Source organism: Medicago truncatula, chromosome 2 (assembly GCF_003473485.1).
Source record: "Medicago truncatula cultivar Jemalong A17 chromosome 2, MtrunA17r5.0-ANR, whole genome shotgun sequence".
In the NCBI taxonomy this organism is placed as follows: Eukaryota; Viridiplantae; Streptophyta; class Magnoliopsida; order Fabales; family Fabaceae; genus Medicago; species Medicago truncatula.
In genome coordinates, this window is record NC_053043.1 from 1,467,202 (window position 1) to 1,493,469 (window position 26,268).

A 26,268-nucleotide genomic window follows, 5' to 3' on the forward strand; every position below is an offset into this window, starting at 1 on the left:
CTAAATTTAATTTCTGAATACTTTTAAAATAACTACATTAAATAAAGTAAATCAGAGTTAAATTTTAATTATATTTTGAAAAGAATTGATAATTATATACGAGATCTGAGGGAGTACGTTGATAAATCCTTGATATATGAAAATAATAGTATAAACTAATGAAATAAATTAACAAAATATTATTTGAAGGTTGCGTTCCATATAAATTCTTAAATAAAGATGTTGGAAGGGTAGAATATTTATACTAAATTTTATAGCTAATTTTCTATATCCTTTACAAAATCCGACAATTAAATCGACATTTACACCTAAAAGTATCGTTTTGCAGAGTCATGAAAGAACCTATTGTTCATAAAACTGAAAAACATACACACAAACCATAGGCACTTGCATATTATACATACACTTAATGAAAGATATCATTAAGCATCATCAGTTGATAATTCTTCGAAGTATACCCACCCCACTAACGATATTGCAGAGCAGCGTCCTTTACCTTCTGCCAGTCGCACCAATGCGCGGTTTTCCCTTGACCTCAGATTCCTGCCTCCCACAGGAACATATCAGTAACAGATGATAGAAGGATATTCTTTTAGATATTAAATCCAGGAACTTGGTATGATACATGTGTATGATATAACAGCTATGAGAATATGCAATTAATATATCACTATATTAATCAATAGATGATTATCAAAACTTACAAAAATACATAATAGAAAAGATACACATCTTTCTTTTGACTATCATTAGTCCTATCCTTTTTTTTGCTTCGAATCATTAGTCCTATCTAAAATTTAAGATTTGACTATATTCAATAGCCTACGACTTACTAATACTAACTATCATTTTTATCTCCCCTATTATCATCATTCACAAAATTATAAACTCCAACTCAAATTTACCATCAAGAAGACCCCCACCACCACCACTGTTAAGCAACGTTGTTAATGGCAGACAACGACTTATGGCGCATGGAAAAAGTCCGTCTTAAAAATGTGTGATTGCACCCATTAGCGGCAGCTGGCACAAAATTCATCGTGTCATTCTGACACAGTACCACCATGGCAACTATTTAACAACACTCATATTAGGTGGATCATATACAACTCCACCAATGTCCAACACCCTTTGCCTTTCTCGTGGTATGTCCTTTATCTTTCTTAAACAAAAGTCAAAGGTTGAAATACACAAACCAAATTGTTATTTCTTTTCAAATGCACTATATTTCTATTCAGGTAATAAATAAAGGAGCATGTACTCCTATTCTTCTCAGCCCGTGAAGAGGAATAAGACCAGAGAAGAAACTCTTTTTGGAGTTAAATCCCAAATGTATCAATCAATAGTTCTTTTGAAAATAAAAATGGAGAAAACAATTTTGGAAACATATGCGAGAGTTTGGTATGCATATCAGTATAAGATATGGGGGAAACATAAATATTTTAGCAATTTTGGAGGATATGGACGTCATAGGAGCAGCCGAACCAAATACCTGTGGCAAGTGCAGGAAAATGTACGGCTTTGCTGTTGCCGGATTATGATTTTCTGCCCCTTTACTCCAGTCATAGCAGACCTACAAGCAGGAAATCAGTATATCAAATCCACATACCTAATGGCAATAAAGCTTGTAACTATAATACATGAAATTTAGAAAAATCTAACACGGATGAGTATAATAGTGCATCTTGATCTCTCATCTTTTTTCAACTCAGTTTCTATTAGTTATGGCAAGCAAGTAAATGAAGCTTGGTGTCTCTTCCCCCTCCACATAAAAAAAGACAGCTACTGTTTGCAAAAATATGTCCTATGCATATAACACTTGGGAAGTAAAAACTGTGATGCTTCTTAGTTCTCAAAGCAAGTCCATTAACAAATATGAGATCTCAGACTCCTCTCTAGCGGTTTCAATTTAAATCTGACATATTTTTCTTCCCTTTTTAATAGTATGAGGTTCAGGAAGTTTGATGGTTCTAGTTGGAAGGACAAAGGCTTATCTTAAAAGGCAGGAGAGATAGAAGGGAAAAGCATGGAGATTGGTTAACAATTTGGGAACTAAGCTTTTCCTCTGTTATGGAAAATCCTTTTTTTTATGATAAGAAATGGAAATATAATTTTTTTTCTTTGTTCTCATTCAATATTCAATAAATGAAGCATTATTCCGTTCCTTCTCTGTTTATGGAACCTATCTTTCTAAATTTCTATATTCTATTTGTAGGCTCAGAAACCTACTTTGAAAATTCTGAACAGTTGTCATGCATTTTGACATCCTCTCATGCACATGCTGCCCTCAAGGAATGTTTTTACAAGGTATCTTCATAACTAGTTGAGAAAGAATAAAAAAAGCAGCAGACCAAAAAAAAATCTCAATTGAAAATGCTAAAGTAAAAAAGTATGTGTGATAGAAAAAGATTGCCAAAACTTATTCAATGTTAAAAACTTATGCAGAGTGAGATAACGGGCATACTGAGTAAGCAAATATTGAACCATCATTGTTAAAGGCACTGCAAGGAACGGGTTGGCTGCATCTTAACATGGCCTGAAATAAGAGAAGATCACATTAAATAAGCATGTATTATGCCAAAATATCACTCTAATATGCATTGGTTGGGAATTGAATGAGTAATAATAGAGATTGAAATAACCTTAAGCCTCTGTTTACTATCCTTGTCCCAAAAATTAAAAGCACCATCAGAACCAGCCGTAGCAAATGTGTGGTGTACCTAAAAAAAAAATTTAAAAAAAAATTGATGGGGGAAGAATGACAATAGACTAAAGCGAATATCTTTGTCAGTGATATCTTGTGTCCATAATTGCTGTACATTCAGGTCTAGAGGTGCCAAAAGAAAGGTAAGTATTTGCTACAAAATTTTAGGAAGACCAACAGATGATAATTAATGATATATAACAATCAGCTACGCATTTATCAAAACTCAACAGAATTGAAGCAAAGAAGTTTGTTCGAAATTACACAATTGAAGTCTTGAGTATTTCTACTAGAGATATGTAAACAGAAAATGTAATCGATAAAAAGTGTCAATATATCACGGCACTGTAGATCTTCGGTGAAATAGAAGTCTTAAGTATTTCTACTACTGCACATCTATATTCCACACAAATTTCATGAAGTGAAAATACAGGGAAATAGAAGTCTTAAGTATTTCTACTACGCATTTAGCACTTGGAATTTTGATATAGTTGAATAACGTCAGGAAAAAAAGTAATGGTAATTCATCAATATATCATATAACTTCTATCCTACAACTTGAAGGAACTCTATTCTTAGTTTCTTTATGATTTTTTTTTTTTTTTGACAATTAGTTTCTTTATCATTAAAAAAAGATGATAAAAATGTTTTTCAGCAGTGTAAGTAAACAAGAAACAGGTGCAATTGACACCATATAATTTATTGAAAAAGAGAAAGAAGGTAAAAAGATCACACCTATTACTGAAAATGCAGAGATAACAACAGTGCACAACAATGTAAAGTAAATCATATAAAGTAGAATATAAGGCCAAGATGGAACCAGAAATCTTACAGGATGGAAGTTTAAAGAGTTGACTGAGTATATTTCATTCCCCTCTCTGTGGCATTTGAAAGTGAAGTTTTTAGCCTGCTGACTATCATCCAAATGATGCACTCCAACTCTTCCTTCTATTGATCCAACCTACAGCACAGCAAGTATAGTCTCAGTTTCAACAGCCCAAACTAATTGGTCTAGATTGCAAGTAAATGGTCTATATTTAAATACAATTCATGACAGGATATTATGGCATTGTTTGATCCACATAACCAATTCCACCTATTGGTAACAGGCTTCGGTTGTTGTTGTAGGACAACTGAAGAGTTACACAGGAAAGGGAATCAGGAAGATGGATGATTTGCAGATTATTCTTTAAAACATAGACATGTCATAGATACTTTAGGGAAATAGATGAACATTAGATTTTGTCATAAGTTTGAAAAGGACAGAAAACGGAGTAAACTTGAAAATTTCCTTTTTTCTTTTGACATTTTCAGAGAAACTAATATTTATTAGTTCATATTATTATCACAACCAAAGTAATCATCAAGCTACAAAATATCATTCATGCTCCTGCACATTCTAATTTTGGCAGCAAAATTTATATTGCTTTGATACCGCCAAAGAAAGGTGCATAGCTGAAAGGATTTTTCTAGTCAACAGAAAGATGCGTGCAAGAGATTTAAAAAAAAAAAAAACAATAAAAATAGGTTATAGAGAAAATGTTCTTCCACAGATACTAAACAGAGCCAGAGCAGCCTATTGGGAAGAATCGGATATCATTTTCACAGGTAAAACGACGATAGGAAATAAGATTTGTTGAATACGGAAAATCATAAAGATGTTTTAAAGAAGTGAGGAATGATGCATACCAAGAAACCTTGTTGATCAGGGAACGCAGCAAGGCACCTTGTCTGATACTTTAAGGGTGAAACAATTCTCTTAAACTCAACCTGTTGCAAAAGAAAATATGGTTAAAGTTAAGAGATACTTGCAATACTGAAAGCATTAAAAGAATGATCAGCTGAATAAAATAGTGACCAGCTGGTCATGCATAAGTGAACATATTGAATGCCCACAATGGAGAATATGCAATAGGATGCAAAACTCCAACAAACTTGAATTCAACCAACCAATTAATAAAGACATATGTCTATCAAAAAGTTAGAAGTGTGAAGTGATGTTCCTAAGCTTTCTGGTGATTAAGGCACCACCGTATTGTTAAATGGTCATCCCAAATTGAAGCAAACAGCAGAGGAGAAGAGAAGAAAGAATTGCACCTTTGGAACAAAATTGTTCTTCTAATTAACATGTCAGTTCATGCCCAACGATATTGTGCATTTACAAATTATAATTTGAACCGTAAAAGCAAATCTAGCCACACAAATACATAGAAACACAGACGAATGTGTCGTTTGAATATGCAGCTTCTTCAGAGAACTTTTGAAAAGGAAAAAAAACATTTTCCACTCCTAATAATTTCTCAAAGAGGCTTGCTAGGTAACCTTGTTCCCTCTTTTCTACTATTTTTGAAAGCTCGTTTATCAACTGTACCTACATCTCAGTGCACGTCCCCACTTCTCTGGTGAGGCAAGCTGATTTATGGTCACTTATGACATTGGTTAAATTTCCGAATCATATGAAATGGGTAACTGCGTCTGTTTTGTGATTTTGTACATGGGCGTGTTGGTAGACACAATCTCCTTGCCTTTCTTTACAAGCCCCAAACTCCTTACTTGACCTATGTGTTGATGTTTATATTTGTATGGTCAGAAATCTCTTATTTTAGGGGAGACTCTATCCAATTTTCTAGAACACTATGGTATTTGAACTTTTGGTGCTATGCCATCCATTGAGATTGCAATATTACATGGGTGAATACTTGCATTTAATGTCAATTGGGTTCGGATGTGTAATCCTAAACTAACAACAGGACCTGAAATTTGGTTGTCTGTTTTCTTTCCTTTGGATGATAAAATATCCTCATGTAATTTCTCTTCTCCCTAAAAGAGATCCTCTTTAATCATGTTATATGCAAGAAAAAAGAAACACAACCTCTATGAAATATGCAGATAAAACAGCCCCGTTGTCGCAAGCTAATTACACATGACTGAAAGCAAATATGAATGATAGAAAATATGCTCAAATGTGTCACCTGAGGATTTTGCAAATTGTAAACAATAATATTTCTATCAGCAGTGCCAACTACCATCAGAGGATGTTTCACTGTCATTGCATAGCAGCGCTCTGGGAGTTGTTGTGTGTGCACTGGATTTGGCTGCCTTGTATCCCAATACCTAAAAGTGGCCAGGAAAAGTCATGTGGAGAGGAAGAAAACCCCAGATAAAGTAAAATAGTAAGCTCCATAACATATTTAATCAGAAAGACGCAAATCCCAATACATATCAGCACCACTAAATGCTAAAGCATGCACTATAATCTATAATAATTGGATTAAAGACACGGTCTATGTAGGAGGCTACCAAAACTGCTTTGTAAAGGCTTATAACCAGGAAAAAAAAAAAAAAAAAAAAAAAAAAAGGGAAGAATAAGAGATATTTTATAACTCATAGATAAGATATTCTTCTAAAACAACAAAGTAATCCTACATGGTTACACAAACTTCAGATTGGAACACTCATTTCTGACATTCCTATCCAGAAGTAATTAAATTGATTCTAATTCCAATAGAAGACAACCTAAGAGACATGCGAGACTATATAATATGAAAATGATAATTTAAATTTCGTAAAGAAAGTGAATGCTGGTACATTACTTTATATTCTTGTCCCAGCTTCCTGTGGCTAAAAGGTTCATCTCGGGAATCCAAGCAATATCTTTGATAGGTGCATCGTGCATGGCTACAGTAATTGGTTGTCCTCCAGACAACAGAGGCCACATTTTAACTTGCTTGTCACATCCACCAGAGAAGACAGTTGTGCCATCATCCTTCCAAGCAGAGCACAAAACCTATGCAAACAGATATGCATTATAAACTGATGATATATAGATGACTTTAACAGAATACTGTTTCTAGATAATAGAAGATAATAGGATTAAATCACACCAAATTACAAAAACAAGAGCAATCTCTTTTGTCCCGGAGTTCAGAAACTCCCACAGAAATGATCTCTGTTCATAAAAAAGCCCGACATGAAACCTAATTTTCCCCTAACACTGCCACACCAATAAAAACAAAAATATATAACTGTTCCATAAACTGCCAACATCAAGTTATAAAACTAACAACTGCATCAACTGTCACATAGAAGTCATTAAAATGAAGTCTTAACATCGCAATTATTAAAACTAAGTCCTACGATTTTAAGAATAAACTTTTGTTATAATTGATCTATAACTATGAGACCTTGCTCTGGCTACAAAGCCTTATCATCACCTTCTGCGACGATTTACAACTTCAGCTTGACCATCTACTTGGGGTTGATATAAAGAGAACATCTTTAAAACTATACCCTATAATCGAAGTACTGCCTTCAAAAAATGACAAACTTTAAAACTTTTTAACTATGGCAGCCACACTTTATGCTCTACACGGATGTACCAATGGAATAAGTGCCCATACCCGTCTGTGGGCTTTTATTATAATATCATGGTTACATGCAAGGGGAACAGCAATGCACCATTGTACCCTATCAAAAAGGGGCACACCTTAGAATCCCGCTGAAACTAATAATGCGAAAATACATGTAGTGCTACATTGCAGTCATTAAAACTAAGTAACTATTCCATAAACAGCTACATAACAGTATTAAAATCTATAACTAAATCCCAACATAGCAATTATTAAAACTGATTCCTATGTTTCCTAGAATAGACTTTTTAGATGATAGTTTCAGTGGGGCTTGATCCAAAATATCAGGAAAATGAACAGGATTATGAAAACCACAAGTGTAAAATTTGATACTATCAATCAATTGATCTACACAATCAACTCAACAACAGTCAATCCATGTTATTATTCATTAGTTGCATCAATCTGCACAAAACATGGAAATGAAAGAGCACACATACTAAAAAAATCCAGCCTAAAAATCGTACGTAACTAGGGCTCCTAAAACACACACACAAACACACCACTACACGGATACAAATATCTTAATATTTAAAAATAGAAACTGTACTATGCTGAATAAATGAGCAATCACAGAAATACCTCATCATCGCCTGACAAAAATTACACAAAAGATCCAACTATTTACTTTGTTTAAACAAATCACAAATGGAAATCACTGTCAGTCTTCACTACTCTTACTGTTGTCCTCTCCCCCTACCATCACCATATTCTACTTTAGATTCACAATTGAGTCCATCATTCATATAGTAATGAATCTAATTAGTATACTCTCACGGTGTACAGTTATTTTACACATGCATCCAATGATGTGTTGTCACGTCAATTAATAAATATGAAAACACACGAGTTGTCATATTGATCAAATGATGTGGAAACACATCATTGGATGCATGTGTAAAATAATTGTACACTGATCGAGTATACTAATTAAACCCAATAAGGATTTAATTAGTATGATAAAACTTACGGATCTAATTTATATACACCGTCAGTGTAAAATGTGTAATTTGCTCAATCAATCATAATCATGAGATCATTATAAAGGTTTCGCTTTCATCATAATAACTACTTGTAAAGTCACACATATGATTATTAGTAATAGTAACGAATTACTTACAACAGAATGTATGAAAATTAAAGTGAAAGAGTTAAATAGATTACCGGATGATCATGCGCTATAGAAGCCTTAGGCATAGTGGCAACGTTATTTGCTCCATCACGAGCAACCTCCCAACACCGAACCTACAAAAGAAAGAAAAAAAAAAGAACAGAAAAAGTAAAAGAAAATTGAATATTCAACTGCATTGCATTGAAGAATACCTGATTATCCCAAGAAGTAGCAACAAGTAAGTTGGATTTGGGACTGAAATTGAGACTGGAAACAGAATCAGTTGGAGGTTGATTCACCTCGATGGATTTGTTAGGGTTAGGGTTTGGATTTGTGTTGTTCGATAAGAAATTCGACATTGCTGAAAGAAAATTGGAGGGAGTTACTACTTGCTAGTAGTAGTAGATAGAAGGAAAGAAAAGGTTTTGTGTGAGTGTGGGAAGGTGTAGGGTATCAAATCATACAACCCTGCGTTATTACCACGCTTTGCTTGCTTGCTTCCTTCCTTCTACGTTTTCCTTCAATTATATATTTCTCTATTTGGTAAGACTATTTTTGAGTTTTTAATTTATGTTTATAAGTTTATCTACTTCCTATATTATAAAAATAAATCCATATGATTTTACCATTTTGCTCTTAGGAGGGGCATTTTAGTAATTTCCTATTGATGGGGTGTGGTTAGTGCCACCTCATTATTTTAGGGTGCATTTCCCATTTAGCCTCTCACCAGTTTTTAATTATTGGCTTAATTGCACTTTTGGACCCCTATCTTTCCAAAAGTTGCGGTTATGGACCCCTAACTAATTTAAATACAAAACAGCCCCCTATGTTTTGATTCTTTTGCAGTTTTGGACCCCCAAGGCAAAAAAAAAAAAAAATTGACACGTGGCACCTTACTTAGGGTGCCACGTCAGCGTTGACCGAGTCAACAAGGAACTGGGGTTCCAAAACTGCCAAAGAATCAAAACATAGGGGGCTGTTTTGTATTTAAATTAATTAGGGGTCCATAACCACAACTTTTGAAAAGATAGGGGTCCAAAAGTGCAATTAAGCCTTAATTATTTTATAATTTTTATATTTTTAATAACTTTTAACTATTTTCCAATATTTATTTTTTTAACCATTTTTCAATTTTTTCACCCAAATTCAGTTGCTTCTACATTACCGTTGTGCGAGATTAAGGTATCGTTTGACCCGACTTTTTTCAACTTCTCTACATTTTTAAGGAGAAGTTAGGTCAAGTACACTATCAATTATTTTAATTTCAATATTGTTTAATCATCACAAACTAACAAATATTTTTATTCACTAAAATAAAACTCCTTTGGTATCTCTTGCATTTTCATGAACTTGAAGTTTATATTTACTAGTTTAGAGTAATTTTTTATAAGCTAATTCAATTTTTTTTTAACAAACAAAAATGGATTAGATTAACACTGCTATAACAGTCCTCTCAACACAAGGTGTACCAAAAAGACTACTAGAAAAGAACGAGCAGTTCAGTCAAAAATACAACAAGAGGTCAGCCAATGCATAAACACGACAAAGAGCTCGACCACCACAAATGGTCACCAAAAATAAAAAGAGCTTTATTAGCCTTCAACCACCACAAAATATTTTACTTTGTATAGCAGTTGAGTCATGAAACTTTCTTTCTAATTAAATAATCTATTATTTCTTTCGTTCCATAAGACCCAAACAATAAGCAACTAAACAAGCTGCATAAATGACCTTCGCGCCTTCAAGCCGCTTGTGGAATGAATAAACTGAACAAAATGACTTGAAATATCACAATGGTCGACGCTATCAAAGCCAATCCAATGCCGCAAAAGAGGCCACCCAAAACAACTGCAAGACAGGAACAAATGTCGGGCATCCTCCATAAAACCGCAACCTGACACACACTGGCGCGCCTCTGCATCAAGGACATCGCAATTCGCCAAATTTGATTTAGTAGAAAGACGATCATGAAGCAACCTCTAGGAAAAAATAGTCACCTTAAGAGGTACCTGTTTATGCCAAATCAAGTCAACAACCTGCCTATCCTGCGGTAACTCCTGATCAGTGAGCATAGCATACACACCACGAACATAATACCCTTCGAAGGGATCCGGGAGCCACTGTCACACATCATAAGAAAGAGGCTGCAAAGAAACATTAGCAAGTAATAGCCTACACTCCTCTATAAGAGCTCTTCCTCCCAAACCCACAAACCCCAACGCCACTGCCAAGCTTCACCCCATTCCCCTAACCAAAATCAAACATATCTTTAACAGTTATTGATTTATTCAAATCTAAATCATATAACCTGTTAAACGTAAGCTAATTCAATTAGTTTATAGTTTATCTATATTTTTCTCAATTTTTCTCCATTAATTTAATTGAAAAAATATGTATCATTTTCACGTCATTTTGTATTTAAAAGGTACTTCAGCCGCTAATTTTACCAAAAATATCAATTAAATTAGTTAGTTTATCTCTTATCAAGTATAAGAATCTCTGCAAAAAAAAGTTAGAATTTTTTAGCATAACATGAAAAACATAAAATTATTCATATTTTGTTAACAAGTTCTGATTTTTTTTGGGAGAGATTGACGTAATATTCTAAACATTCTTGGCAAATTTCATTCAAAAATATGAAGAATACACGAGAGTTAACTTAAAAGTATGGAGTAAAAGTGGTGATGAAAAAAAAATTGGTACTAAAATTTGAAGGAATAAAAAAGTTAGAGAGGCTAAAATGAAAAATTTGTATATTTATATAGAGAAAAAAACATATTTAACCATATATTTAATAAGTCTCTAGTTGTATCACCCTTAAAAAAATCTCCAGCTTGTATCATATCATGTAATGTTATAAAAGCGCTCATCTCCTACCATTTACCGGTCTAGGTTTCCTCTGGGAAATTTTCAGAAATGAACGTTTTTATAAGCACTCTTTTCTATCATTTGCAAGTATCGCATGTTGGTGGGGAAAATTTATGAAATTTTAAAACATCGAGAACAAGATTCTCATATTTGAAAATGTAGTGAGGATTAAAATTGTAAATAAACAAAAATATGGGGACCAAAATTACATTTTTTTTTTGTCTGACCAAAATTACATTTAAGTCTTATATTAAACACATAAAAAGCTATTTAAATGTGAGAAAAATAAATTCTTAGAAGTATTGTAAACCTTTCACCTCATCATCTCAATCTTCAAATTCAAATTTGATCAAACAAATAATAATAGACTCACAAACAATTTAACATTTGAACACTAACTATTACTAAATGACGTCATGACTTTTGTCACTTATTTGTTATTTTTCACTACTTAAGTTAAATGTTTTTTATGTTCAATGGACAAGTTTTTTTTTTTTTTAAATGCAAAATTAGAAGAGATAATAAAAAAAATTGATCATTGAAAGAGAATTTATAAATATTTGTTTCAAAACAAACTATAGAACAAAGTTGACTAATCATCATTATCATTATCATTATATATTTGTTTATAAACACATAGTATAACTTATCAAATGTACTACACATTATTGTTTGTATTATCTTGTAAACCTTCCACATAATCCCCTCAACTCAAGTTCAAATTTCAACCCTATAAATTGTATTAAATCCGAAATCAATGTAGTAACTTTTTAAACATTAATTAAATACTAGCGACACATTTTAACACATATTTTTCAACACACTCTATTTAATTGGTTAAAATTCACATGGAATCCACCAAATTTATATGGGACCCACATGATTTTGTGGGATCCATGTGAATTTTAACCAATAAAAAAAAGTGTGTGTTAAAATATGTGTTGGTAATATTTCTCTAATTTACAATATTATAGATAGATAGAAAAACAAACAAATAAATACAATTGGTTGATAACTTGGTATCATTTTAATAGTTTTTTTCCGCTGAACAATAAATTTCCATCAAGAAACTGTACATTATCTTAAACTTAAACCATTATATAATTTGAACGTCCAAGACTTGTAATCTGGTTTTTTCTGTTTGTTTGTTGACTTTTATTTGTCCACCCTTCTTTTATTTATTTATTTTAATGTTTTTTTTTGTGGGTGCCCAACAACCAGTTGTATTTGTGTTAATTAAAGCTCACTTTCAAGTTTATATTTTGATGCATTATTGGGGTTTTAAATACTGAACTAAGACCAAGCTCATGTTTTTCTCCTTCTGTTCACATATATCTTCTTTCCATTAAAAATGTGTCTTTATTATTAAATTATAAAGAGGTTCTTATACGTGTCTTTTTACGTACTACTATTATTTTTCTTTTGGAATTGAGTTCAATTTCCATGCAGGTTCTTAATTCACACACTTTCCCTGAAGTTTTGTGTGTATTGTATTTTAGTTAATGGTCAAAAGTTGTGTCGTGTGTCAAATTTTTGTGGATAATTGCATGCAAAAATGTGAGTCCAGATTAACTTTCCTACGAAGATCACATTCATTGGCACTTGTCATTTTCGAATGCATGCAAAGGCATATCATATTCATTATGTCGATTATACTAAGATAATGAATCCCCTAAGAAAACACTAATTTAATCACTAAATATAAGCATAATAAGCAGTTTCTAAAGAATAAAAAAATATGTCAATCTAATCCCTACTATACCGGTATCTTATTATATTAATTAATATATTTTAATGGTTAAACTGCAGACAAATTAAAGTGATACTTTAAATTAAATTGGTTATAGAAATTTCTTTTCTCTCAATCAAGAGGAGAGAATGAATATGATATTGCTCAATGTTCCATATTCATTTAACACGTGGCTAGACATAAGGAAAGTTATACTTTTCAACACAAAAAATGGGAATATTCTCAATAGTCTATGACCAAATATTTTTCCTTTAGCTTACTTCCACATCCTGCATTATAATGTAGTTTTTTTTTTTCTTCCAAGTTACGTTTCTTAATATTGTTAAAATTAATGAGATAAGGGCTTTATAACTGCATTATAATTCCTCCCATTTTGTGAGCTGCAAAGGAATAATATTAACTTTCAATTTGCACATAGCAGGATTGCTTAATGCAATTCAATGGTTGGCAAGATATATTGAGGAGTGAAGTGTTATAGCCATGAAGGCTCAAATGTTACTAATGTTTAAAAAAATTCAAAGTATAAAAGTACAATTGTCACGTCAGTTGTTAATATTACCTACCATCTTTAATACAAATTTTTGGAGTATTGGAATATTATGGAGAGTAATTAAGGTATTTAACATGCCATCCAAAAAAATTTCTACTAAAATAAAAGGTCCTTCCTTTGGGCACCAAAATTCTTATGTAAATGACATTATATTACATATACAGATGGTGATGCCACATAAAATGTTGATCCTAAAAAAGAAAGAGTAGCTAGTGGATCATAGTATATGGATGAGGTGTATTAAGTATAAACCAACCATTCTCACCTCTATCTTATTTACAGGTCCAAATTGCACTATTATATCATGTCAATATACAGAGAATTCATTCAGAGGTAAAAATGAAAAGTCTTCAATACATTTACCAAACATATTAAATATCAGGAAGACATAATGGAAAACTTTGAAAGTAGGTGGTGTGGAAAATGAATTGTTGAAATTGACATTTTGGAACTCAATTTCTGTGACGTATTTGTTTGAGAGAATCTAGACTTATTTTAGTACACAACTCTAAAGTTTGTTAATTGGCCTTTGCTTATCTATAAATTGTTTTTGTGCATATAAGCACAATTGCAATATAGTCATAAAAAAATAAGAGCCAAACCTTAAGAGTATAAGCCTCTAGTTAGAGAACAGATATCTAGCATAAAATGTACAAGACATCAAATTTCAGTTCAAATTCTTTGCAGCCTAGGATGTTAGTGAACAGGTAAAAACAAAATTAGAAAATGTCAATTTATACTAATATATAAGCTTCATTCTGCTCTCAGTTTCCCCCCTAATCCACACTCCAAAATGTCAATTGACTTGTGTATCCAATTGATATTTGCAGGTTTTCATGTACCTTGAGTAACCAAAGAGTGAGAATTGGTATATGCACATAACTCATACTTGTTTGGTTCTATTTTTCATTTTCTTCATTTTTCTTAATCTTAGACTTATTATTATGACTGGTAAATGTGCAGGACACAGCACAAAGGTACCTCGGAATGTAAACATGGAGAAACTGCAACATGGCTATTTATTTCCTGAGGTGATCCTAAATAATGTTTTCATTTATTTTTTATTAGAATATTATCCATATATATATATATATATATATATATATATATATAAACCATTATTTACACTTGAATAGAAGGCAAACGGGACAAATTTTGCATTAAGTTTCTTTTTATAACCAATTCTGATTGCTATAAGCTATTATTATTATTGTCCTGGTTGCATCAGATTGAAAGACATGAGCTTCTTCACTTAAAGAAGTATCCACATGCAAATGTGATAGACCTTGGAATTGGTGATACTACAAAACCCTTACCAGCGATTGTAACATCAAGCATGGTTGATGTAAGTTGAAGGTTCTTTCTGTTGAAAATATATAATATAAATCACATTTATTAACTCTTTGAGTATAATTATTGTATATATATTTATGATCTTTATAACTATAGTATATGAAAACATGTTGTCATAGACAGAAAATTCTATCATGTTTGTTTAACAACTATCCCCTAGCACAATGGATAAAGGTATACTTACTCAAAAAAAAAAAAACTATTAAGGATCAAAATCCAAATAAAATGAAACTATAGGGATTAATTGTTTATTTTCCCTTATTTCTGTTATGGAAGATGTGTTTTCCTATGCTTGGATTTCTATGTACGATATATAGCTAATAAACATCACTCTTGTTCTACAAGAGAAATATTTGTTGATTTGGTTAATAAAATATGTACTCGTATATGGTGTTTTGCAGTTTGTGCATGGTCTTTCAACAGCAGAAGGTTATAAAGGATATGGACCTGAGCAAGGTGAAAAGGTATATATATCTAGGAACATGTATTTTTTTTGTGTTAACCCTTCAAATTATTCGGGGTTAAGTTAGAAGTCAAGAATTGTTTCAATCATGAATCATACTCAGGCAGGAACTTATTAACCATTTGACCCAAATTGCTTGATTAGGAACATGTTTGAGTAATCAATACATTTTGCTCGTTAACTCCAGTCTCCAAAGTAGTTCATTTTAATACATATTTTTTGAAGTAAAATTCTAAAAAACTTGTAGGCTTTGAGGAAGGCAATTGCTCATAAAGTTTACAAAGATCTAGGGATAAAACCCTCAGAGGTTTTTGTTTCAGATGGTGCACAATGTGATATTTCTCGTCTTCAGGTATTTGATCAACCAATACTACTTACTCTTCATAATAATCACATTTGTTCAATAGTATTCTACGTACGTGAACATTGATTTGTCTCAAACACATGCAGCTGCTTATGGGTCCCAATCTGAAGATAGCTGTACAGGATCCATCCTTTCCGGTAATGTCAATATTCAATAATCTATTTTCAACAAAAAGAATTGAAAAATCCATCTATTTAAATAGTATAATGATCTATTATCTACTTTGGACCAAGTCCTCTAAACTAACAGGCAATTGATGCCATGCAGTTATACAAAAAAATGGTCTAAATATACTTTTAGTTACCACAGCTGTTGAAATTGCTAAGTCAGATGTTGTGATCGGGTTCGAAATGGCTATTGTCATTTCTTCTATCCACAAAAAAAAAAAAAAAATTATTTTTAATCCTTGCAAATATACTACTTTTTGATTTTGGTTATGTGTTGTTTTAGTCCCTACAAAATTTGTTCATGTTAAAATTGGTCCTTGTAATGTTCATTTTAACATGAACAAATTCAAATATGAATAAATTTTGTATGTGCTCAACAAAACAAGGATGACCAAAAGCCAAACAAATATAGTGTATTTGCGAAGACTAAAAACAAAACAAAAACAATTAGAGAGGCTAATATTAAAAAATGATATATCTACAATGGACAAAAAATTGTATTTAACCTAAAATAATGTATTCCATTTTCCATGGTTTGATTTTGCTTACTAGCATATTGTGGACTATGAAGAACTAGACACTGCCGACACCAAGCAATAATATTGTCCTATTTGCATTTTGAATTGTATAGTCTTTTCTATCTTTTCAATATAATAATGTATGTATTCTCATACTGAATGCATGGTTGGAAAAGTGTTTTTAATCAGGGAAAATTCTTATGATGCAGGCCTACATAGACTCAAGTGTCATAATTGGTCATGCTGGCAAGTTTGTAGATAGAATTGGCAAATATGAAAACATAGAATACATGACATGTGGGCCTCAAACTGACTTTTTCCCAGATCTGCATACCACTTCAAGGGCACAACTAATTTTCTTCTGTTCACCTAACAATCCTACTGGCCATGCAGCAACAAGAAAACAATTGCAGCAACTTGTGGATTTTGCCAAAGTTAATGGATCAATCATTATCTATGACTCTGCATATTCTGCTTATATAACTGATGGTAGTCCTAAATCAATCTATGAAATTCCTGGAGCCAGAGAGGTATGTTTATGCATGGCATTTGTTTTGTTTCTAGCAAGCATGCATTATTCTATGGCAACCTTAATCTCATAGTTTCATGATTTCAGGTTGCAATTGAAGTGTCATCCTTCTCTAAATTTGCCGGCTTCACAGGTGTTCGCCTTGGTTGGACAGTGGTCCCTGAAGAACTGTTATATTCAAACGGCTTCCCTGTTTTGCATGATTTCAACCGCATAGTGTGTACCTGCTTCAATGGAGCATCCAACATATCTCAGGCTGGGGGACTAGCATGTCTTTCCCCAGAGGGTCTTAATGTAAGGTTCTAGTTCCCTAATAACCTATATAACTTGTCAAAATCCTATTTATGCTTCATTTCGAGTTTAGTTCCTCGACTAATGCAAAATATTACATCTTAATTACCTACCTTGAACTCTATGAAATTGTTACGTTATTGGTGCGATTGCTGTCAAATAATGTTTTGGAAAATTTCTCAGGCTGTGCAGTCCCTTGTTGACTACTACATGGAGAATGCAAGAATACTGGTCACTGCTTTGACCTCTCTTGGTTTGACAGTTTATGGTGGTAAAAATGCACCCTATGTTTGGGTCCGATTTCCAGGCTCAAAGTCTTGGGATGTCTTTGCTGAAATTCTTGAGAATACACACATAATTACAATTCCAGGGAGTGGTTTTGGTCCAGGTGGTGAAGGGTATATAAGAATTAGTGCTTTTGGCCAGAGAGATTCTATTATTGAAGCCTCAGAGAGACTCAAATACCTTCTCTACTAGGAGGGATTCTAACGTTTTATTTCTGAAACCTATTCATAAAATAAAGCAAAATGGCAAATATGAACCTTCACCACTTCTATGAACTATATATACTATCTTCGTCTAGTTATAATACATTGTGTATTTGCAGCGTAACGAATATGTGGAACTCAATCCTTTACTGTCACAACTGACAGTTACAGAACAAATGTAAGGTTGAATGGTAATTTAGAGAGCTTGAATTAAGCTCGTGAATGTTGGTTGAGGATAGGATTCTTCTCTTTACTTACAAGTATTTGAAGTTACTAAAGTGATGCTATTAATTGCATTGGTTTTCTGTCAAGGCACATGATAAACACTATTAAACAGATGATCCTATCATCCATTGCCTAAAATGTCAAATTGCATAACATACTCAAATTTACATAATGCCTTGATAAAACATAAGGGTGAGTGGTAATTTAGGGAGCCTGATAGATAACATGAAACATCTACCAGAAACATTAATAGCTTGGGAGAGTGTAGAGTAGGCTTGTTTCTGCCAACAAATTTACCCTCTCTGTAAAGAGATCACAAGAAAGTACAAGTTGGAACAAATATAATTATCAAAGGCTTTTGCAATGTTATAAGGGAGAAAATAAAGCATGTAACAGAATAAATTGAACACCCATTTAATGAAGATAGTATCGTCTGTCACATTGTACAAGACCAAATGCAATCGTATGAAGATATACTCAATGTAAAATGCACGAAATATTTCGAAAAACATTCAGATTTGATGTATTATGCTTTGATATTCTTAATTTGTAAAATTTTGAATTGTATGTGTATGATTTAATGTGAAATTACATCTTATGGATCAATCACTTAAAATTAAAATTGTACTTAACATTGTGGTTTATCCGCAATGACACCAGCCAATACAGGCGTAATGATCTGAAATCAGAACCACAAGAGGATTTTACCTCCAAAAGTCACACTTTAAGAGATTGACAGCTAACTAGCTCAGAAGATCTACCACTCCTAGAAGCGAAAACCTTCCAAATTTCTGTCTCTGATTCAGCTGATGATTCAGCACGTTCGCTATCTGGTGATGACAACATTGACTGGGACGAAGCTAACTCATTTTGCATGTTAGCCTGCAACACTGCAATGTTGTGATTGGCATCTTTAGTTATCACGTGAAGTTTTCCAAGTAAACTAGCTAAAAGATAAGGAGATTCTGAATCAGCAAAATCATGAATAGGAACATCTCCCGCAACAACTTTCCAAGTATCACCTTCCTCGTCGTATACCTTAATCTTTGCATAGTTGAGAGAACTCGAAGGATCTAGTGCATACAGATCATTATTGACAGTAACACTCAATTTTGTTCCAGCTTGCCTTGCAGGCCAACCATCACCCATGCCACCTGGCATTTCAAGCCAAGAATTGATATCTGGATCATAAACTTCTCCCCCAACATCAACGAAAAACGGCCAACAATACAAACTCTGAGGAACAAACAACCTTCCCCTGTATGAAGTCATTCCCGTAGCAATAGGCTTGAGCAAGTCAGCCAGAAAAGCAGTTGGTAGCACCTGAGCTTTTGCAAAAGGCATGTTTGGTAATTGGGACCATGTACCGGTGTGTGGATCATATACTTCTGCAGATTGAAGAGGATTCAATCCACCACGACCCCTAGTAACCCCTCCAACAACATAAAGCTTATTGTTCAATACACCTGTCTTGCTGTAAGCTCTACCAACTGACATTGGACTACCCTCGGTCCAAGAGTTGGTAACAGGATCATACCGCCAAACAGATTTCATAGCGGAAGCTTTAGAAAATCCCCCTAAAGCATAGATGCAACCATCAACAGCCCCAATGGAGCAACCACAGAATGGCATCTGATCCAAAGCATCTTTCCTTATAAACCATTTCATGATAACATCAGCAATTTTGATGCTTGAACCCAACATGCTCCACATCCGATGGGGAATAGCAGCCAAACCCTTTTTCGCTTCATCTTCAACAAAAACATTTGGCATTGGAGGTAACCTTTGCCATTTTCCGGAAATAGGGTCTAAGGCATACCATAACAGCTTATTATCATTGACTTTTGTTAATATGTATAGCCACTCTTCAGTCGTTCCAAGTTCTTTTCTCAAACAAAATAGTTCCGAACTCGCAAGGGCTGCCTTCCATGCCCGAGAAACCGACTTGAGATTCAAATAATGAATTCGAGGTACTCTAGCGAGAATCTGAGCTGATATCTCATCAGGAAGGGAAGGAATCAGTCTTGAATCATCCTCATAACAAGTTGACAACAATCTCTGTCTCTTGCAAGATTCACCTGGAAAAATCTCACTTGCTGGAGCACTCCTCCTAGCCTTTGCATTGCTGGGACCGATTATATTCCCCATAAAATTACGTCAAAATCAAATCAACACCAAAAACATCAAGCTTCTGAGATATATCTGTTCAACATAATCAATTTAAATCATTTATCACTACACAAGAGGAAACTGCAGAGTGATGAATTGGAATAACAGATTCATATGATTAAAAAAAAAAAAAAAGATTCGACCAAATACTAAAAGAACCCCAATATTTTTTTTGGGTTCTAAAGAGTCAAACTGCGAAACTCACACGCATATCAAATGTCTGTACACACTTTTACTATCTGAGTTGAATTTGAAAAGAATAAGCAACTAAATTAGGTGTTATGAAATGATGAGAAAATTAGGGTTCTAAATTTGCATATATATATGAAAACAAGGATACAGAAATTGAAAATCTAGATTATCTAAGTGGAGTCAACATGTGAATGCATTGTCGTGTATCTGTAATTAAGCTAGAAATAATGGGGAATCAAATAGTAAAATCGAAACAAGAATTATGGGTGAAAATAAATAAATAAATAAATAAGGGAAAAGAGAAAAGCTTAACCTTATAACGAAAGAGAAAACGTTGTTGAATTGAAATGATGATTGAGAACAGAACAGTTCGTTCCTTGAACCCAGAAACGGATTTGGCTGGCGTGTGAAAACAAAACAGTAGCTGCTTATTCTAATTCTCTAATTCTATCGACGACAAACCGATCCTGTCCGTTCATTCATATCATATTCATATTTTCGTTAGATAAAATGTTCTCTAAAATTAAAATACAATCTGTTTTTATAGAGACCATATGATAGTAAGTAATAGTTATAGAGACTAATTCACCGTAAGTATATAGGGCGATTGATATGATAATATTAACGGAATATTTTAATATGAAAGTCTATTTTAATTTTTATTTTTTTTTATGATAGTTGAGATTCGGATTCCAAATCTTGGACATTATCCTTATCCATTAAGATACTATTATGATTATTCTTTTCACATTAAGAATTAAAATGAATATTTCCTTTATAAATCATCCTTTTTCTGAGATGAGGATGTCAAGTTATTATTATTTTTTTTTATAGAAAATGGTCTAAATTAAATAAGAGTTTTTTTTTAATCGGCTTATATATATAAAATCACGCACCAGAAGTGCAAAATGGCTTCAAAGGAACAAACAAGAATTCCACGCCTACTGATCGTAAAAGCCAGCAGCAAATCAAGCTTAGTACAGGAAAAAAAAAACAGCCACGTAGAGGGTAACCTGCCAAAAAATAAAAGGCAAAATTACACTTTTAGTTCCTTAACTTAATTTCAGGTAATAATTTGGTCATTTATCTTTTTTTCATTTCAATTTGATACTTTTTGTCTATTTTCATATGAATTTTTAAGCTTAAAATTCATGATTTTTTTTTTTATGGTCTTTCAGTCTTCAAATCTATGATCCTCGTCTATGTTTGCATAAGAATATAAGATTTGAAGCTTGAAAATGAACAAAAAGGACCAAATTGAAATGAAAAAAAAAATAAAGAACCAAGGTGTTACCTAAAATTAAGTTAAGAGACTAAAAGTATAATTTTGCCAAAATAAAACTATACTAGGACCCCTCCCAAAGCTTAACAAAGAAAACAACCTGCACTAGCGGTCAAAGGAACCGAGCCACACAAACAATCATAGCAGATCCAAAAAAACAGCACATTTCATCTTTTATTTAGGCACTCTAGGATTCCAAGTCCACTCATAAAAGAGGAACGATGCTATCTTTAATCTACTCAGCGTCCAATCCCACGAAACCGCTTTGATCTCGTCAACTACCTCTTCCACCTCCTTCTCTTTGTTGGTGAAAATCCTTGCATTTCTTTCCTTCCAAGTCAACCAAATGGTGGCACACCAAATCAACAAAAAAACCTTTCCTTTGTCTTTTAGAGACCGCCTCATTATACCAACACTCAAATTGCACATCCAAATTATGAGGAGTAATAAAATTAATCCCAAGCCAATTTAAAATAAGGTGCCAAATTAAAGAGGAGACATCACAATGTAAGAATAGATGAGTAGATGTCTCAACTTCCCTCCCACACAAAACACAAAGTAAGGATGCACCCGGGTCAAGGATATGGCGAATGGCTAGACTTTTCCTCGTAGGAATGCGATCAAGTAATAACAACCAAGAGAAGGCCACTACTTTGGAAGGAGCCGAACTCTTCCAAAGCAAAGAAAAAAAACCCTCATTAATATCTCCCACATCTTCTTCGACGAGGAAGATATTTTCCAACATGGAATAAGCAGATTTGACCGAAAATAAGTCCAAACCCACCTATCCTCCTCACTACCAAAAACAACCTCCTCCAACAAGTTTCTCAAGTTACGAATTAAATTTATCTCCCACAAAAATGGTTGTCTCCTCCACGTTATATTCCACACACGCCCCCCCTCCTTGGAACACAACCACATCCCCCACCTTGGCTTCCTTTTGATTCGAAATAGAAAAAAATCTAGGAAATAACGAATTAAGAGGTGCATCCCCCACCCATCTATCCCCCCCCCCCCCCCCCCCCCCGCTAACTCCATTAAATTTCTCCACCAAAGAGAAGTAAATCTCGGCCATCTAACCACCACACTGGTTGCCAAATGTCTAACTTGATCACCATATTTGTCCTCTAACCACCACACTAGTTGCCAAATGTCTAACTTGATCACAATATTTGTCCTCCAACACCCTCCACAAAAGAGATTGATCTTATTGAATTGTCAATCCGCTTACTAATAAATGTTTAACCTCAAAATCTTAAGAGATAAAGTCCAAATCTCATATAAGATGGTTGTAACATAATCTCTAAAACTTAATGCCAACAAACCCTTAATAAGTTACTATTTCAGTGTCAATAGAAGCAAAAAAAAAAACAGAAGTTCAACAAATTTGATGTATTTAGTTAAAAATTTAAACAACATAACTTCTTTTTAATAGTCAAACCACATACATCTACTTTCTTTCACTTTTATTTTTGCTTATATTCGATATCTTTTAATGTTTTTGTTACTATATGGGTCATACCCTTATCCGATCACTAATAAGACCCAACTAAAAGGCGTCGTTAAAGATCATCCAACTTAAAAATCCAATTTGACACCTCCCTCAACCACATTTTATGTTGTTTTATTGTTGGGCCATGTTAAGTTAACTCTTGGCCCAATTGTAATTTCCAACATTTTATAAAATTATAATTTTTTTTAAAAAATAAATAAATTCAAATTGATTTTTTAAAGAGAAAAAAATATATATTTGGGACTTGCTAACTAATTTAAAATGAAAATTGCTTTTTTGACATAAAAAACTTCGTAAAGACACAAATAAAATACTTAAATTCCCCCAACGATAGTTAACTGTCATTGAATTCATTTTTTCAGTTTATGCTTATTCCTTGTTTGCATAACTCACCATGATTTTCCTTCAAAAAAAATAACTCACCATGATTTGATAAATAAGCCGATACTTTGTAATAGCCACACATAATCTACTAAGGCCCCGTTTGGATAAACAACTTATATAGATTCTTATAGCATTAGAGCTTATAACATTAGAGCTTACATCATAAGCTCTTATACTTGATAAGGTATTTATGTTTGGATATGTACACTAAAAAGTACTTACATAAATTGAAGTGTTTGGATTTGACATTACATAAGCAATTATTGAAATTTTAAATATTTTTAATTTAACAAAAAAATCAAATAATCGAACCACAATTATCAATATTTTTTTTGATAAAATTAATCAAGATTTAAAAAACAATATTATAATATATTAATTATAATTATATATATATATATATATATATATATATATATATATATATATATATATATATATATAGTATAATCAATATTCCTCCTTAAAAAAAATTAATATTTATATAAGACAAAATTAACATTAGACGTGTAAATAAACTTACCATATATATAGAAAAGACAAAATTAACATTAGAGGTGTAAATAAACTTACCATATATATAGTTATTACTGTACAATTTGTTATAAAAAAAGACAAGTTATGTTTGTTTTTTGAGTTTTTCTACTTGCACCCTAGTTAATCATGGTTGCACCCCAAAATGACAAGATTACCCTTTCATAAAATTTGATTTTCAAAAAGCCTATTCCTTCTTTTTTGGTTACACCCCAAAACCCTTCTTCCAAAACCATAATTCTCCAATCGATCGATTGTGTTCTGCGAAGATTTTCAAAACCATATTTTCTCACGTCCATTCATGATTTCAAAGAAAATTCGAAGCAAATCAGGTTAGCAAGTGTTGTTCTTCAATCGATTGTGTTTTTCTTGTTATGGGTTCTCAGTTCTGATTTTGTGTTTTCCTTATTCTGCGATTCACAGTTCTGCGATTTTGTAAACTCAGTTTAAGTAGGTTCATGTAAACTCAGTTTAAGTAGGTTCATGTAAACTCAGTTTAAGTATCTTCATGTAAACTCAGTTTAAGTAGGTTCATGTTAACTCAATTTAAGTAGGTTCATGTAAACCCAGTTTAAGTAGGTTTATGTAAACTTAGTTTAGTTTACATAAACCTACTTAAACTGAATTTAAGTTAACCTTGCCAATGTAAATTAAAACCGTAATCGTACAGTGCATCAGTGCAGTTGAAGGAAAAAAATTGAAACTAGCAAATAGAAGAAGAAATTCACTTACTTATATCCAATTGAGTATGGATGAAAAATATTTTGATTCACTCTTTAATTTTCATGGAGATTGATATTGAACATCAAATTGTTTGATCGATCGCTTTGTGGGGTGAAAGAGGGTGAAATTCACTGACAATGAATAAAATTAGGGTTTTAAGAAAATTTATATAAAAGGGTAATTTTGATATTATAAAAAAAAATTAAGAAAATTTGGGTGTAACTAAAAAAATATGGGGTGTAAATAGAAAAACTCTTGTTTTTTTTATTCAGTTTCATTTTGTTACGTAACAAAAAAATAATAAAAATATTCCTTAAAAAAAATATTAGTTATGTGTTACTTTAGTAAGATAAGTATATAGCAATTTTGTTACTCATGCACCGCCAAAGATAACTAACATTATAATTAAAATATATGTTTGTTTCTAAAAACAAAAAACAAAAAAAAAAATGTTTTGAAAATGTAGATACAGAGAGAATCGAAGGATGTTACATAAATTCATAAGCTCCTTGTTAAGTCGAAGGGTAAACTGAAAATTTAGGCTTATTAAAATATGGCATAAGCAGCTTATGAAACAATAATAAGCTATTTTTATTTATTTACCCAAACACTTTTAAAAAAGCTTATGGAGTAGATAAGCCCACATAAGCTCAAAATAAGCCAATCAAAACGGAAGTTCAGTCATTGTTCTAATCCTTGCTTATTTACGGTCAGGGTGAAATGGAATCCTTTTATTTTGCAGTTCTAATTTTGTAGTTTTTGATATCAAATCATGGTGAGTTACTTGATAAATAAAAAAAAAAAATTAAATATCTGTTCGATGGTTTTCCATTTGAATCACAAATAACATAAACCCATATTCTTTTCCACAAATTGTATCTTCTCTGTGCAAGGAGGAGTTGTTGAGTACTGGGTTTGTTGAAGTAGTTTTTCTAACTGGAAAAGGAAGAAGAAAATAAGACAGAGAAAAGGAATGGTACATGAACGTGCAGGCTGTATAGGCATAAATTGGAGTTCAGCGGTAGTTAATTACCGCTAAGCACCAGCGGCAGTTAACTATCGTTGATGGTAATTTCGTAATTTACTTGTGTTAAAATAAGGTTTTTGAAGTCAGAAAAACAATTCTCATTTAAAATTTGTGGGACTTTCTACTTTAAGGGTCTATTTAAAAGCAGATCATTTATTCTTAAAAAAATTCTAGGCCACATAATTTCTTTTTATTTTTTGAAGAGTAGGCCACATTAACATGTGGGTTGGGGCCTAAAAAATTAACATCTCTAAATTCAAATTTTAAGAACCCTGCTACCAAGTTTAATTGATGTCACTAATATTACTAGGATTAACAAAAACCTAGTACATTTTGCGCACAAGGAAAGACCCACCACACTCAAATAAGAAACATCAAAATTAGGGGTGGACAAAAAAAAAATCAAAAAGTTGAACGGAACCGAACAAAACCAAAAAAAAAATTGAACCATTACTAACAATTCTGAAACTGAATTGAAACAATTTAGTTCGGTTCAAAACAGTTCCGTTCGATTTGAAACAGTTCGGTTCAATTTGGTAGCTAAAATTTAATTTCGTTTGTTTTTTTAATATTTTTTTAATAGTACCAATAATAACAGTTCGGTTTGGAACAGTTCGGTTCAATTTGAAATACAAACAGTTCAGTTATTTTAAA

General features: G+C 32.6%; 3 protein-coding genes across 4 annotated transcripts; 1 reads left to right on the forward strand and 2 right to left on the reverse strand.

The window, feature by feature from the left end:
* Positions 1-220: 220 nt before the first annotated feature.
* On the reverse strand, positions 221-8,752 carry LOC11428530 (protein RAE1). 2 transcript variants are annotated; one of them, XM_013606948.3, is made up of 10 exons: positions 8,437-8,752; positions 8,278-8,358; positions 6,298-6,491; positions 5,731-5,818; positions 4,394-4,474; positions 3,537-3,665; positions 2,643-2,720; positions 2,465-2,536; positions 1,493-1,573; positions 221-543 (listed from the first exon to the last, which is right to left on the reverse strand). In XM_013606948.3, the coding sequence occupies exons 1-10, from the start codon at positions 8,581-8,583 to the stop codon at positions 493-495; spliced, it is 1,002 nt and encodes a 333-aa protein (XP_013462402.1). In that variant the 5' UTR covers positions 8,584-8,752; the 3' UTR covers positions 221-492. The 2 variants fall into 2 exon arrangements, with proteins under 2 accessions (XP_013462402.1, XP_003593160.1); XM_003593112.3 differs by having other exon boundaries at positions 5,677-5,818; positions 8,437-8,750.
* A 5,166-nt stretch (positions 8,753-13,918) lies between these two features.
* Positions 13,919-17,876, forward strand: LOC11434331 (aminotransferase ALD1, chloroplastic). Its single transcript, XM_003593114.3, has 10 exons — positions 13,919-14,099; positions 14,223-14,260; positions 14,356-14,423; positions 14,621-14,737; positions 15,147-15,209; positions 15,456-15,560; positions 15,659-15,709; positions 16,467-16,787; positions 16,874-17,080; positions 17,261-17,876. The coding sequence occupies exons 1-10, from the start codon at positions 14,041-14,043 to the stop codon at positions 17,552-17,554; spliced, it is 1,323 nt and encodes a 440-aa protein (XP_003593162.1). The 5' UTR covers positions 13,919-14,040; the 3' UTR covers positions 17,555-17,876.
* Positions 17,877-18,180: 304 nt separating this feature from the next.
* LOC11433861 (F-box/kelch-repeat protein At1g22040) lies at positions 18,181-20,630 on the reverse strand. The gene is made up of 2 exons (XM_003593115.4): positions 20,465-20,630; positions 18,181-19,992 (listed from the first exon to the last, which is right to left on the reverse strand). Exon 2 carries the CDS (start codon positions 19,936-19,938, stop codon positions 18,508-18,510), a length of 1,431 nt encoding a protein of 476 aa, XP_003593163.1. The 5' UTR covers positions 19,939-19,992; positions 20,465-20,630; the 3' UTR covers positions 18,181-18,507.
* Positions 20,631-26,268: the final 5,638 nt, after the last annotated feature.

Bases quoted from the DNA above. Each gene is read 5' to 3' on its own strand.
- LOC11428530 (XM_003593112.3), bottom strand. From the start codon at position 8,583: ATGTCGAATTTCTTATCGAACAACACAAATCCAAACCCTAACCCTAAC. The intron at 1,574-2,464 runs GTATGCCCGTTA...TCCTGCTTGTAG, and splicing joins GTTCAATATTTGCTTACTCA to GTCTGCTATGACTGGAGTAA. The intron at 544-1,492 runs GTATTTGGTTCG...TGTGGGAGGCAG, and splicing joins TTTTCCTGCACTTGCCACAG to GAATCTGAGGTCAAGGGAAA.
- LOC11434331 (XM_003593114.3), top strand. From the start codon at position 14,041: ATGTACAAGACATCAAATTTCAGTTCAAATTCTTTGCAGCCTAGGATG. The intron at 14,424-14,620 runs GTGATCCTAAAT...TGGTTGCATCAG, and splicing joins ATGGCTATTTATTTCCTGAG to ATTGAAAGACATGAGCTTCT. The intron at 17,081-17,260 runs GTAAGGTTCTAG...AAAATTTCTCAG, and splicing joins TTTCCCCAGAGGGTCTTAAT to GCTGTGCAGTCCCTTGTTGA.
- LOC11433861 (XM_003593115.4), bottom strand. From the start codon at position 19,938: ATGGGGAATATAATCGGTCCCAGCAATGCAAAGGCTAGGAGGAGTGCT.